Source organism: Dermacentor andersoni, chromosome 8 (genome assembly GCF_023375885.2).
Source record: "Dermacentor andersoni chromosome 8, qqDerAnde1_hic_scaffold, whole genome shotgun sequence".
Classification (NCBI taxonomy): Eukaryota; Metazoa; Arthropoda; class Arachnida; order Ixodida; family Ixodidae; genus Dermacentor; species Dermacentor andersoni.
This window is the reverse complement of record NC_092821.1, coordinates 34817246-34830553: the sequence shown is the minus strand read 5'-3', so window position 1 is coordinate 34830553 and position 13308 is coordinate 34817246. Positions and strand designations below refer to the sequence as shown.

The following is a 13308-nucleotide window of genomic DNA, read 5'->3' as shown; positions in this document are numbered from 1 at the left end:
CTTTTGGTTTTGTTGCACCATCTTAGCGTGCGCATCATTTTACACACAACACATGAAGGGGATAAAGTTATAATTTTAAAATAGCAATCAAAAAGGGTGTTTCTGAAATGGAGTCGCATACATTAGTAGCCTCTCGTTATAAAGAAATCGCTTCATTCGGAACATTGCTTTATTCGAAGTTTTCCTCGTTTGTACCACAGTGTTTGCATTTTATGCCGGATTATTCGAAGTGCAGCAGCACCAACGCCAGACTCTTCTTAGTACGAAATCCAAAGCAAGAAAATCCGCACGGGAGTGCTTGGTGCTACGTACATGACGCCCCTTGGCATTTCTTTGGACAAACCTGTCGAAGCAATGACCACTGTGAAGGTCATTCCACTACATCACGGTAGCCCTTTGGAGCTAACTGTGTCACGCGACGATAACAGACAGACGAGGAAGCTATTCACAAGTGACAGCTGAATTTCGCCACTGTCATGTCGCTGCAAATGACTACAACTTTGCTTCATTATAGGTTTTACGAGCTTCCATGCTGTTGGAGCAGACCAACGTTACTAGACTAGCTTCAGTTTTAAAACTCGGCGCCGTTGCGCGGAACCGCCACCCGCCCGCGCCTTCGTGGCGCTGCAGTCGCGCCCGGCTTCACTTCCTCACTAGCCGGCTAGGCGGGCGTACCGGTCTAAGCACGCGGTGCAGCGTTGGTGTCGTCTGTGGTTCGTCGTTGACAGCGAATTTCAGCAAGCATGTCATCCGTGTCATCCTTCGCCGAGTTTCTTAAGAATATCAGCAGACGATGCCGACGTTCTGCGTACCTGTCTGCATAGGCCGCTATCGGAATGATGTCGACAGTTCGGCGCGCCACTTTTTCTGTGCTCCCAGCAATGCGACGCTTCGCTCGGCGTGAAACAGAGCGATTCCTCGTGCCGACCGGGAACTCACTGCGAAATCAACGGCACGCGCTCGTGTCACTGCTCCCGCGTTCGTCGTCGTCTTCCACAGCTGGCTGCATGGCCGTTCATCTTTCCAGCGTAGAATTTCACTTCTGTCGTCGTAATGGGAAGGCCGCGTTTACGGGGGTATGAGCCATTGCTTAAGGGAGTATGAGCCACTCATGGTCATACGTAACGGAAAGATGTCATTTTGAAGAAATTTAATTTCGAAGAATCACAAGCGGCAAATCGCAGGCGAAGGCTGCTAACCACGCTGCCGAGCAAACTCGAGAGATCGAACGCAAGCGACAACTGCGGACATACCGTCAGTGGCGTCGTTCTCTCTCGCAGCCGATTGTGTGTGTAACCTCATAACTGAGAAATATTTTAATGAACCCTCGTGATTAACCCAGTGCTAAACACAGGGGCCGCACGTTTCAGCTTCGCTGATTAAGCATCTTCACGGAATAAGAAATCGGACTTTTTTTCTGTGTGTGTGGCTTGTGTGTACAAAGACCGACCTCATCTTTATTTTTGTAGCGCTTCTTTGGCGTGGTGAGAAGCTTCGGTGGGGATGAAGATCATCCTACAATCACGCACTTTGGCCAGATATTCAGGCTCGTGAGCCTAAACTGCGCGAAACGTTAAGACGACAGGAAGAAACGACATTTAGAAACGCAGCTTCTGCGTTTCGCTGTATGCGTTTCTTCCTTTCGTGCAGTTTACCCTTCTTTCAGTATTAACGAACTGGCGCGATAAATTTTATTGCTGTAGGTGGATACCGCTTTCTCGTGGTATCACTAATTCGGACAAGGGAGAACGCCAGCGAGCGTGAAACACGCGCAAACTGCCCGTCCGCACGAGCTCAAGGCTGTGACGAGGCGTCTGCAGTGGAGCCCGATGGAACAGCGTTGCCCTCTGGCGGCTGTCACAGAAGTGGCGACAGCGGCTGTAAGCGCGCGGGCGGGGAGTTTTACAACTGAAGCTAGTCTAGTAACGTTGGAGCAGACGTTCTGCGCTACTATGGCTCTCCTACAGCTCCTCTTCTTTTAACGAAATATTGTTTATAATGAAGTCAGTTTTCTGTCCCACTGACTTACTTACGATGACTTGCTGTACCTCAACCACCATCAGTAAAAAGAAAATAAAGCTGTTTATAGACCAAGCTGGTCAGCATGCCGTAGATCTGTGCTCGTGGTTTGTTTCCACCTGACTAACTTGCATCGCATTTGTTTGCCTTGCCAGTGTGCCACGAAGACGTCGTCAGCCTTGTGTCATTGGCTTCACTGCACAACGTTGTGATCATTCCTTTCGGAGGTGGGTGAGTTGCGGAGGTGCGGTGACTTGCGTTTTCGTGGCATGTTGCCGGAGCATTTTACTGCAAGTGACGAGGCATGAACTTGTGACGTGTGGGATCTCGCAAGTACTCTCCGGACAAAGGAAAAAATAAACAAAAGGGCATTTATTGCACATACATGTGCACTAATGCCTGCTAGCCCAATCGCAACCCATAGAACATGCCGACGGGCGTCCAATAAATCAAGGAAGTTCAACTTGTCGCAACCGGATAGTGAGCGAATATGTTTTCTCCCAAGCTGGACACCCATGCCTAATTGTTTGTATGTAGGGTCCCGCGAACGGTGGGTGAGTGCACAAAACCTGCACCCAGCTGGCCGACCCCAAGCCAAAGAGGGAGAGCCTACTCCCTTTCGCGCCCCAGTAACTCCTCCGTTAGGTGGCATCAGCAGCACAACACTTGCGCCATCCCTCCTAATAAGCTGCAACCACACCGACTGCCACCGGCACTTAGCTACGTGGAGGAGCCAGATTACAGGGGACGCAAGAGCCGTACGGGGAAAACATCAGGGTACGCGTGAGAGTCTAGCATCCCCACAGACGAAAGAGCACTGCCATTCTGATTGCTGAACACTGAAGTCATAGTTTCCATTCTTGCCCATGGCCACCAGATTCCAATAATGGCAGAATGCAAAAGCTCTTGTGTACTGCTCCTTCAATGCATAATTAAAGGGACACTAAAGGCAATTACAAAGTCAGGCTAAAGTGATAGATTAGTGCATGAGAATCTCTAAGGCGTCAATATCATCACAAACAGAGCCTTAATAATTGAGAAATCGAGGTAAATGCATGACATGATTAGAGACTCCCCTGGGAGGTTCAAGCACAAGCCCGATGACAAAAGCACTCCTCATTTGAATTCCCTCGCTAGTAGTCAACTACTCGTTGCAAAAAAACATCCTCATATTGTATTATAAGATGAAACAAAACGCTACTTGTGCAGTTCCATTTCATATTTAGAAAAAAGAACTTATTGAAGGTATTTAAACAGTCCACGTTGACTTAGTATTTGCCTTTAGTGTCCCTTTAAGAACTCCAGGTGGCCAAGATTAATCCAGAGCCCCGAACTGCTACAGCATTTCTCATAGCTCGTGTGTTTGCTTTGGGACATTCAATGCAGTTGATTGGTCAGTCGCTGCGTCTTGCCTTTCTTGATGGTGATATCTGTCTCGCAGCCGTACTGAAACAGACCTAAGCACATTGTCATAGTACTGCAGATTTTCACAAGTGTTGGCACGCAAAGGACATGGAATTGAAACGGAATACCATCGGATACTGTCCTCTCTGTGGAACAACCTGGAGCTTCCTTAGGGTTTCAGCTTATCCTCTGTAACTGCTGTAATTAAGAGGGCATACGTGATAAGATTTAGCTGGTGATAACTGGCACAGGTGCACAGTGACAATAAAATAAATTGGCTCTGAGGTAACTGCACAGGTAAGTATTTTGGAGATAACCAGTTGCTTGTACTGTTTCTGAAAGACTGTACAAATGTTCTCTATATATATATATATATATATATATATATATATATATATATATATATATATTCGTTTGCAGTAATTACTGTATTCCACAATTTAAGCTGGATCACTTGAAGAAGTGAATGTGCTTGAAAAAATCACTGTAAGCATTTAGCTAATTGAACAAACCTTTGCTGTTTAACATCGTAACTAGGCACTTTAGCAAACTAATCGTTGCATGGAACTCAATTTGAGCTACAGGTATGTTCACTTGGTAGACATCCTAACACTAGTGTATCCATTCCACAATGTGCCAGTGACTACAATGACATTCAAGGCATAGCTTTCCCAGGGAGCCTATCTTAGGTGCTATGCGAGATGTCACTGTATATATATTTAGGTACAATTCAAAATTGTATACCTTGGAAGTGCTGTTAGAAATAGGTTTCTCAATAAACTCATGTTCACTGAATGCAGATTGGCTGCAACTCTGATGTTGCGCTGTGTGCCCTAAAGTAATTATACTTTACTGTAGTCAAATTTTGTCGAGTATAGGTACTGCTTGTATAAGTAATGGCTGCCTCTTTAGGTAATGCAGGTTTTAAGTGGCTATATTGCAGTATACGCCCCAAGGAAGCTTTTGTCCAATACAGGTCTTTAAAAAAAAAACGGCTCCATAAAACTCCTTTGTGAGAATGGCTGTCAAATTAAAAGGAAGTCATTGCCAGTTGAAACTTAATAGCTATTTGCCATGGGAGTTCAGCACCCAAAAAAAAACAGTACAGGAGAACAGATTCTTGAGCATATGGAAAATGCATGGTTAGCACCAACCGTTAATAATCTGTCTGTTTTACCTTTATGTAAACACTCCTGGAGTGGTCTTTAAGAAAAGAGTGAGGTGGCCTAGTGAAGTTGGTCGTAGGTCTCAAAACACTGAAACCATAACGCTTATTAGGTCGTGCGGGCGTAGAAAAACAAGCAAGGGCAGTTTCTGTGTTTGTGTTTCTTAGTCAGTATGGTTCTGGAAAAGTACGGGAGTGTCGATATTTTCCCCTTTTTCTACGTAAAAAAAAAATGTGACGCCAGTTTTCTCCGTTTTCCCAAAGGTGGCACAAGTGTGTCGGGTGCCCTTGAATGCCCAGCTGGAGAGGCGAGGATGATTGTTTCGCTGGACACATCTCAGATGGTATGCGAGACGTGGTTTGCCTGCTTGCACACTTGCCCCCACTACAATGCCTGTTCAGCCTTGCACTGTGTGGATGTAGACTCGGGATCCCTCTGATCGAGCCGTTTTCATGCAGAACCGCATCTTGTGGGTGGACAAGGTGAACATGACCGCGAACATCGAGGCTGGTATCATTGGCCAAGACCTGGAGAGACAGGTGAACAGAGGAAAATGCAATTTCACGAGTTTGCCTTTTCTTGTTTCCTTTGTGTACTAAAGAGGAGGTCTTTAGCTATTCAATGTTTTATTCTTTTGACACTGCGCTTTAACATTCTTATAATTACTGCATGCATATTCATACGTACATGATGAGGCTGAAGTTGAAGAGAGCAGACTGGGCATGTTGGTAGATTGCAAAAGTCTTTGTCTTGGTGCTATGTCTTTGTCATCTACTGTTGTAGCTTGGCGGCTCTAAATTTATTGATTTTTGAAAGACCATTCAAGCCAGCTCACATTTTTGAAAGCACCTTGAAGTGGTTTAGGGAGATTGCAGGCCAAATGTGGTAGCAGTAGAACAGTGGATGCTTTTCCAATCCTAACTAGGACACATTTCTCAAACTGGCTGCTTTGTGTTGGCATATTTATGAAACTGAGGGCTGTGAGCCCTTGTAAGAATTTCTATGCTTCAACACTACAGCTGACTAGTAGACAGCTGTTGTTAATGACAGCTTTCCTGTACCAGGTGTATTAGCAACGTCTCTCAATTATTAAAAATATTCAAGACAAAAGTCATCAGTTTTGCTGACCCTGATTTATACTACCAGCGGTGAAGATTCATCAGGCTTTGTGCAGTGATTGCCAGTAGGATCATTAACGAACAAAATTCCAAAATTGGCTTTGTCGATTGGGAACGTTAGCGGACATATTTTAATTGCAGAATTGAAGTACGTCTGGCAGGATGCAAAGCGCGATCATTTCTGGAAGCAGTGTTTGACTAAAACACATGGTTGAGATACACTGTTGTTCCAGTAGACGTGTTTCTATATGTCACTAGCTTACTGACATTCCTTTAACAACTGCATAAAAATAATATTGCAGTCATTGCCTGAATGCATAGCCGCAGTGACTAGTAGTTCTGGATTCACTGAGATTATTGCAGTATGGTGCATGGAGCAGCTTTGTGGCCATCCTTGTACAGTACTGTCCGCTGATAAATGGAACACTTCAGTGTTGAGCACGTGAGAATTAACCCTTCTGGCAAGCGTGCTCGGCTTTGCAGCAGATGACTTGTGGCTGATAGCACTGGCTTTCCACACATTTGCGCAGTGCATTGACACAGCTTCAGCCGGTGCTTGCAACCAGAGCACCAATGAAATGAGGGCTGCGCGATAAAGTGTTCCCTTTAACAGCAGACCGCACTCCAAATATGCGCAACCTTAAAAGGCTGGCAAAGGCAAAGGGTGAATTAGATTTGAAGGAACATTTAGCGCAATGGTCCGAGTAATCAATGAAAGATTTTGGCTACAAAGACCTCCTGCAAGCAGTTCAAAAGATTTGGCAGTAGAAATCACTTTACAACCTACCGTTCACCACAGCAGGTTCTGCCTGGAGGCCTGCAAGTCTTTGTGTCACAGGCTGTTGACAGCGTCTCGTACCTTTGTGAATGCTGGATGCAGCTGGCAGAGCACGGCCTGTGCACGGGCCACGAGCCAGACTCGTACGAGTTCAGCTCGCTCGGCGGCTGGGTGGCAACGCGGGCTTCCGGCATGAAGAAGAATGTCTATGGCAACATTGAGGACCTGGTGGTGCACGTCCGCCTGGTCACGCCCAGTGGCACGGTTGAGCGCAGCTGCCAGGTGCCCCGGATCTCCAGCGGCCCCGATGTGCACCACTTCGTGCTCGGCTCAGAAGGTGCGCTCGTACCTTCGCTGGTTACGGTTACGTACGGGAATGCAGTCACTGACTAGTTATTCGGGCACCGATAATTCGGATGTGCCCAATTATTCGGGCAGCTTTGTGGCACTGCCACTGACCTTGCAGACTTCAAGTATCAGGACGACAAAAATGTTGGACACCTTGCAGTGCACCATTCGATACTTCAGGCTCGGCCTACATGACCGCTTACTAATTTACCTGCCGAGTCAAGGAGAAGAAGCAATATTTTTATGTTTGATACATCGCCAGCATGGTCGTCAGCCATGTTGCCGGCACCTTCTTGGAATTGAATCTAGCGAAGTCTAGTCGATCCGTTATTCACCAGCCGTGCCCTAACAAGGAACAAGCAAAGTAAAGCCACTAAGGCTACACTTGCAGTTTGTTGTGCGAGTATGCACATCCAGTGTTTGCTTACATTTTAAATAGCACAACAGTTCTAGGCAACTTCACCTCTATCGCTATTGTGAATTTTTGTCATGAACCAGCTTCAAGTGTCCACCCACAATGTCTGCGCCGACTTCTTGCCAAGCCTGCTGGTGTTCGCACCTAGCAACAAAAAAATTTAAAAAGCGTGCGTAGTAACCATAAGTGCATTTTATGAAACACTGGGCACACAGATTTCAACAGAGAATCGGGAAGTTTGGCAGTGTTAATTTTGGATGGTTGGGGGCGTGCAGGTACTTTGGGTGTGGTGACCCAGGTGGTGCTGAAGGTGCGACCGCTGCCGGAATGCCAGCGCTACGGCTCCATCGTCTTCCCCACTTTCGAGCCGGGTGTCGCCTTCCTGCAGGAGATCACCCGACAGGTGAGCACTGCCCCACATACACACCACGCACATGGTTGTTGTCTGTTGTCCTATGCGTTGAGGAACCGTTGCCGTTTTTGAAACTGTTCTGGTTGATTCCGAGACACTGTCCAACAGCAGTGGCGGACAGACCACAGTTGTGTGCCTGTGACATCCAGGATGTGTCCTGGAAAAGCCAGACGAAATTCTGAGCAGTTGAAAAAGTTGGGCAATTGTCAGCCGAAATAATTTTTTTTTTATCATTTAAGTTAGGGAAAATGATCAAGTAAACTACCCAAGCTGTGCACAGTCATGTAGGTCAGTTACACCCTGCAAAGCTTTTAGGCACCTCGCAGCACTCCAAATCAGCTTTTCTGTAGGATGATTTTGTCAGTGTAACTTACATGCTGCACTGGCATGCACACATTTAGCCCGCATTATAGACGTACGCAAGTTTTCGGAAGTATGTAGGTGGGACAATGAAAAGTAAGTTTTTTTCTAAGTTTCTCTAGAAATTCTAGGAATGTTCACTAAAAAAGTCGAGCAAGTCTGAAAAAGAAATTATTTACCAGACACCTTTGTCATCTTGTATCTTGATCCAACCTTTCGCGTCTTCTTGCACATGCAGAATATTCGTCCGGCCTCCATACGTCTCATGGACAATCAGCAGTTTGTCTTTGGTGAGTGGATTTATACCGTGTCATCTGTGCTGTTAAGCAGGAGACACACAGTGCAGTTTGGCATCGCATCCTGGGCATGACCAATTGTAGCAACAGCCAGGGATCTTTTGCACCCTTGTCTCCAGTTTGCATGTGGGTTTGGGCCGTTTGGCCCAAGTGATCACTTTGGGCTAGTGCATACACTCTGCTAGTGGGATGTGTTGCTTTATGGGCCCTAGCTAGCAACTACTGGACATGTTAGCGTTTAATTCCCGGAAACAACAATTTTCAACTTGTTCCAACGGATTTCAACAGTTGGAGCGTTCGCTGTCTTTCAGGCTTCTTGCATGTCAGATTGTTTGCCTCATCTTACCGTGTGTCTTCAGTTTTGAGCTCTGGAGTGCGATTGGGCTGTTCAGGCTATTTTCAGGCGATGATGTTGGTCTGAATTGAGCTGCAGCTAGATCCCACAGGAATGAACCCTAACTACCCTTTGTTTCATTTGTCAGCACTTTAATAGAAGGCAGTGAAATTATGAAAGTATTTGTGCTACAATCGAACCCACTTATAACAGTACCGGTTTTAACAATATATGTGTTATAACAATGAGGAACTGCTGCACCATCAACTTTTGTATGTTTTCTATGGTGAAACAACCCGCTTACTACAATGCCCCCATACCACATTGTCGGTTATAATGAAGAAGTCTAGGTACTTGGTGTCTATGCCAAAAGTTAATGAAATGCGAAATCCTCAAAAAGAAAAAGAGAAATTTGAGCCGCTGCATGATGGCCCACCACACGCTCATTTTCCAGCCTTCTCAGCATCTTCAGCCTCGCGCACCTCCCTCCTGTCGCCCTTCCACCCCACCAAACACGAATGGTCTGTGCCCATAGCTCTACGCCGCACCACCCTCCGTGCCACCTGGATCATGCCACCTGCGCTCGCTCGCTGGCCTGCTTGCTCGCTGGCCCCTCATGTGGATTGAGTCGCTCGCGCTTATCTTTGTTGGTTGTGTCAGAGTCATTCCTAGCCACGTGGTTTCGCAGCCTCGTTTGACTCGCCGCCATAATGGAAGATGGCTGATCCGCCTGCTGATCATCGGCAATGTACGACATTGCTGGTGAAAAGAAAGTGCACTGCTATAGATTTGGACACTAAGTGCTTCTAACTGATGAGGCAATTGTCACGAATGTGCTTCCGTCGGTTAGCGACGACGACGACGGCAGTGATAACGTGGTAGCAGGCTGCCTCAACATTGTCCTCGCGGGAGTCCCTCTGGGGCCTTCGTTTTCGTGAGAAACCTTCTGATGCACTACTTGGATGCCTTCGAGAAGGATGTTGGCAAGCTTCACATAAAGCAAGCAAGGCCGACGGGCGTGGGGTTTTCTCGTGCAAGCCAGTGAGAAGTACGTGGGTGGTGAGGTGCTTGTGGCAATCTCGCCTCAGCATTCCTTCCGGATTTCTCAAGCTGACAGACTGGCATGGTAACCTTCTCGCATTCTTTAAAAGGCCCCTTTTGGGGCCACCAAAGCGATGCCTCAGTAGAGCTCGCAAGTCAATTGCCGCCCATGACCCCTCTTTACAGTTATAGCAGTGCCATTCTTGAATGCCAACAGCCACGGCTTGTTACAAGCAATCGGAGCGTGCAGGAAGCAGAGTTAAACAGTTAAACAAGTGAACCTAATCGGTAGCCAGATAAAGGAAGGTGGCGGGGAGGCCAGTGCCGCTCCTCACCCTTATAGTTTCCTCACAACAGCTCTGCCATCCCCCATTTTGTTTTTGTATTTTTCATGCAAGTCGGTTATAACAATTATCGGCTATAGCAATGGAATTTTCGTGGCACTTGAATATTGTTATAAGTGGGTTCGGCTGTAGTTATAAATCCTGTGCTGGGCAGTTTTCTTTTCTCTACCTGAGCTTGCCACGCACACTCTGGTTCGTGCATGTGATGTGCATGGGCATTGTTGTACCAAAACTGGGGAGTAAAATTACTTCACTGAGTTGTGGTAACAGATGCAATGTGGTTTTCAATGGAGCTAAGATAGTGAAATTAAAAATTTCCAATATAGTGTGAATTTCATTTTGTTATATCGAGGTTTAACAGTCCATATAGTACTCAAAGGGACTAAGCCATATTAAAATCATTGATTGTAACAAGCAAGAAGATTAGGTAGAACCGAGGGGCTTGATATTTTGTTTGTTAAAACCGTGTTGCAACAACAAGCAAGCAGACAATGGAGGTGGGGAAAGCATAGGGGAAGTACACTGTTCTTTGTAATTGAAATGTAGGAATGATAAAGTAAAGGGAAATTTAAAAGGACTAAAGAATAATTTGCCGTAGGTGGGAGACGAACCCACATCTTTTGCATTATGCGTACGATGCTCTACCATTGAGCTACCACAGCGGCTGTTATCCTGTCCACCTTCTTGGGTACGGCTCCCACTTATGACAAGATCTGTTGCCCTCTTTCATTTTTCTTAACCTTATATTTCTACATTTCAACTAAAAAGAACAGTTCATTTTCTAAGTGCTCCTTTCTCCCCCCCCCCTCGCTTCATTGTTGGCTTTGCCTCATTAATGGTGACAATGCATGATGCGTCTCTTGCCAGGGCAAGCACTCAAGCCCGAGGCAACCTCACTCCTCGCACCACTGTGGGACGGCTTCAAGAAGTTCTATGTGACGCGCATCAAGGGCTTCAATCCTGAGCAGATCTGCGTGACGACTCTGCTCTTTGAAGGCAACAAGCAGGTCAGGAGGGGCTCGAGAAGTTTTCGCTTACCTTGCCAAAAACTCGGCACTCGCATAATATGCGTAGGGCTAGCAGTGGTGTACCTCGCAAGAAAAGATACCGTGTTTACTGATGTAATGCTCGCACATTTAAAAAATTTATTTTACAGGGTGCGAGCCTTGTAGAGGCAGGCTTATAGCTGCTCACTAAAGCCTAAAACTGCACTCTAACTGCTATGTTGAATAGAACAATCACTGGTGGCCAACTGTGAACACTCTCATTCAGTCGCCCAAGCCACTTTTGCTGCCTTCATTGTTTGAACTCGCCTCATTGGCTTGTTCCCTAATCTGGTCGTGTTCCATGCCATCCATACTGTTTGAGATTCCTGTTGCCTGAAAGCTTTTGACGACAGTCTCGAACAAAACCGCACATACATTTAATATCCACATGCACATTTTTTAGAGTGATGCCCTCTTATGCACCCGAAAGCACAATGCAGCTGAACAGGAAGTTGCAGCACAACCGATACTGTTGAAGTGCGCTGGATCTGTCGCCGTTTGATCTCCGAATACGGTGGTGATGATGATGATGAGGACTGTAATTATTGTCGTCGTAACGGCTTGTGGAAATTAAGCAGCACACGAGTACCATGTTTAGCTAAACTTTTTTTTTCCACCCTTTCATTCTCAAAAGTGGGGGTGTGGGCCCTACACAGGGGTTGGTCTTAGGCGAGTAAATACGCTTGTGGTGTTTCAAAATTTTCACATGCTTCACAAGAACGCAACCATAAAAGACCGATAACGCTGTCCAGTTGAACCTCAATATAATGAATACATATTTCATTAATTATCAGATATAATGAAGTAAATAAAAAATAATTGTCTGACTTCTATTACTGTGTAGCAGATGTATGTTTACAAAGAGACCATGCTCCTCAACTCCGACCCAAAGATCCAGATCTGCATGCACCGTCACACGAGCCAAGAAATTCGCCGCAGTCCAAGGTCTGATGGCTGCCTAGTGGCGAGACCACCACAAAAAGCCCTGGACCAATAAAAGTTTTTCCTCCTCCTCGGATCTAACGAACCTATTTTTTTGTCACACGTGGCTTCGCTATAATGAGTTTGGCTATACTTCGCCAGTCAACACTGTAGAAGTTGTGCAAGTGGGGCCGTAATGGGAGTCTTGCTTTGCACCTTGGTCACTGCAGTTGTATTTTTTATCTGCGATTACATTTACTTGTGGGCCTGAGGTTACGTGAAACCGGGTGTTATTTGGGCACCTTTGTGATTGTGCTTGCAGTATGGTGTGTTGGTTGCAAGCACAGATGGTGCATTGTAGCCATTGTGTCAACCATGCGGTTACAGAAGTGTGGCTGTCCATTCGCACGGGGACATATAGATTCAGATCTGCAGTGCTTTTTGTGTAATAATTGCATCTTCTTTTGCTACGTAAAAGTATTAAACCTAATGTTACATTGACTTGCACCATGCATACCTATATCTTTCTTTTGTATGCAATGCGCTATCTTTTGGCTGTGGATGCAAACAGTGAGAGAACTCGCTCTAGTCTCACCTGCCATGTATTAAATGAGCATAGTACATGGGGCAAATATGGACAGCAGCAGTGCTGAGGCGAATACCTGCGGGGGATACGCTAGTGCCCACAGGATGTCATGAATGTGGTTCCAATCTTTGGTACTGGTAGAATGGATGCCTGGTGACCTGTGTGTCATTTATCCATAATACACATAAGCACAAGTGCTTGTGGCTCAATGGCTGAGGTGCTCTGCTGCAGAGCGTAAGGTCATGGGCTCGGTTGGTGCACCATAGTTTAAGTAACTTGTGTGTGGGGAAAAAAAAGAATGAGAGAATCTATATATTATGTCATTTTATGTTACGTTACATTCTGCTACCATCAGGTGGAGTGCAAATTATCGCTACATGATTTTGCAGGTTTCAGACCACTTTTTATTATTTTTTCAATTCCTTTGTTGCATTACCCAGATTTCGGGTCTCTATTCATGCGCACTTTCTTGCTTACACAATAAAGATTTCGTGGCGATGGGAAACTTCGCCCTGTGCTTAGCGCAAGAAGTACTGCAATTACATAATTCAGATTTTCAACACTTCTTGGTGAATAAAGACATTAGGAATGCCTGAAAGACTCGATCCTAAATTCAACATTAATAAATTTCGAGCAACACAAGCTTTCAGACAAAACCTTCTGCTAGTCAATTTCACTCTGTGGAGAAAAATATTTATACATTAAAGAACATATGCAATA

At 45.7% G+C, this 13308-nt stretch overlaps 1 protein-coding gene across 1 annotated transcript in view; it reads left to right on the top strand.

The window, feature by feature from the left end:
• Agps (alkyldihydroxyacetonephosphate synthase) overlaps nucleotides 1-13308 on the top strand; it is a 111064-nt gene that overhangs the window by 84736 nt on the left and 13020 nt on the right. Inside the window, exons 6-12 of the mRNA XM_050174343.3 lie at nucleotides 2175-2246; nucleotides 4853-4932; nucleotides 5048-5128; nucleotides 6588-6822; nucleotides 7524-7651; nucleotides 8259-8310; nucleotides 10903-11042. Coding sequence (XP_050030300.1) covers nucleotides 2175-2246; nucleotides 4853-4932; nucleotides 5048-5128; nucleotides 6588-6822; nucleotides 7524-7651; nucleotides 8259-8310; nucleotides 10903-11042 — 788 coding nt within the window. The remainder of the gene's footprint in view (nucleotides 1-2174; nucleotides 2247-4852; nucleotides 4933-5047; nucleotides 5129-6587; nucleotides 6823-7523; nucleotides 7652-8258; nucleotides 8311-10902; nucleotides 11043-13308) is intronic.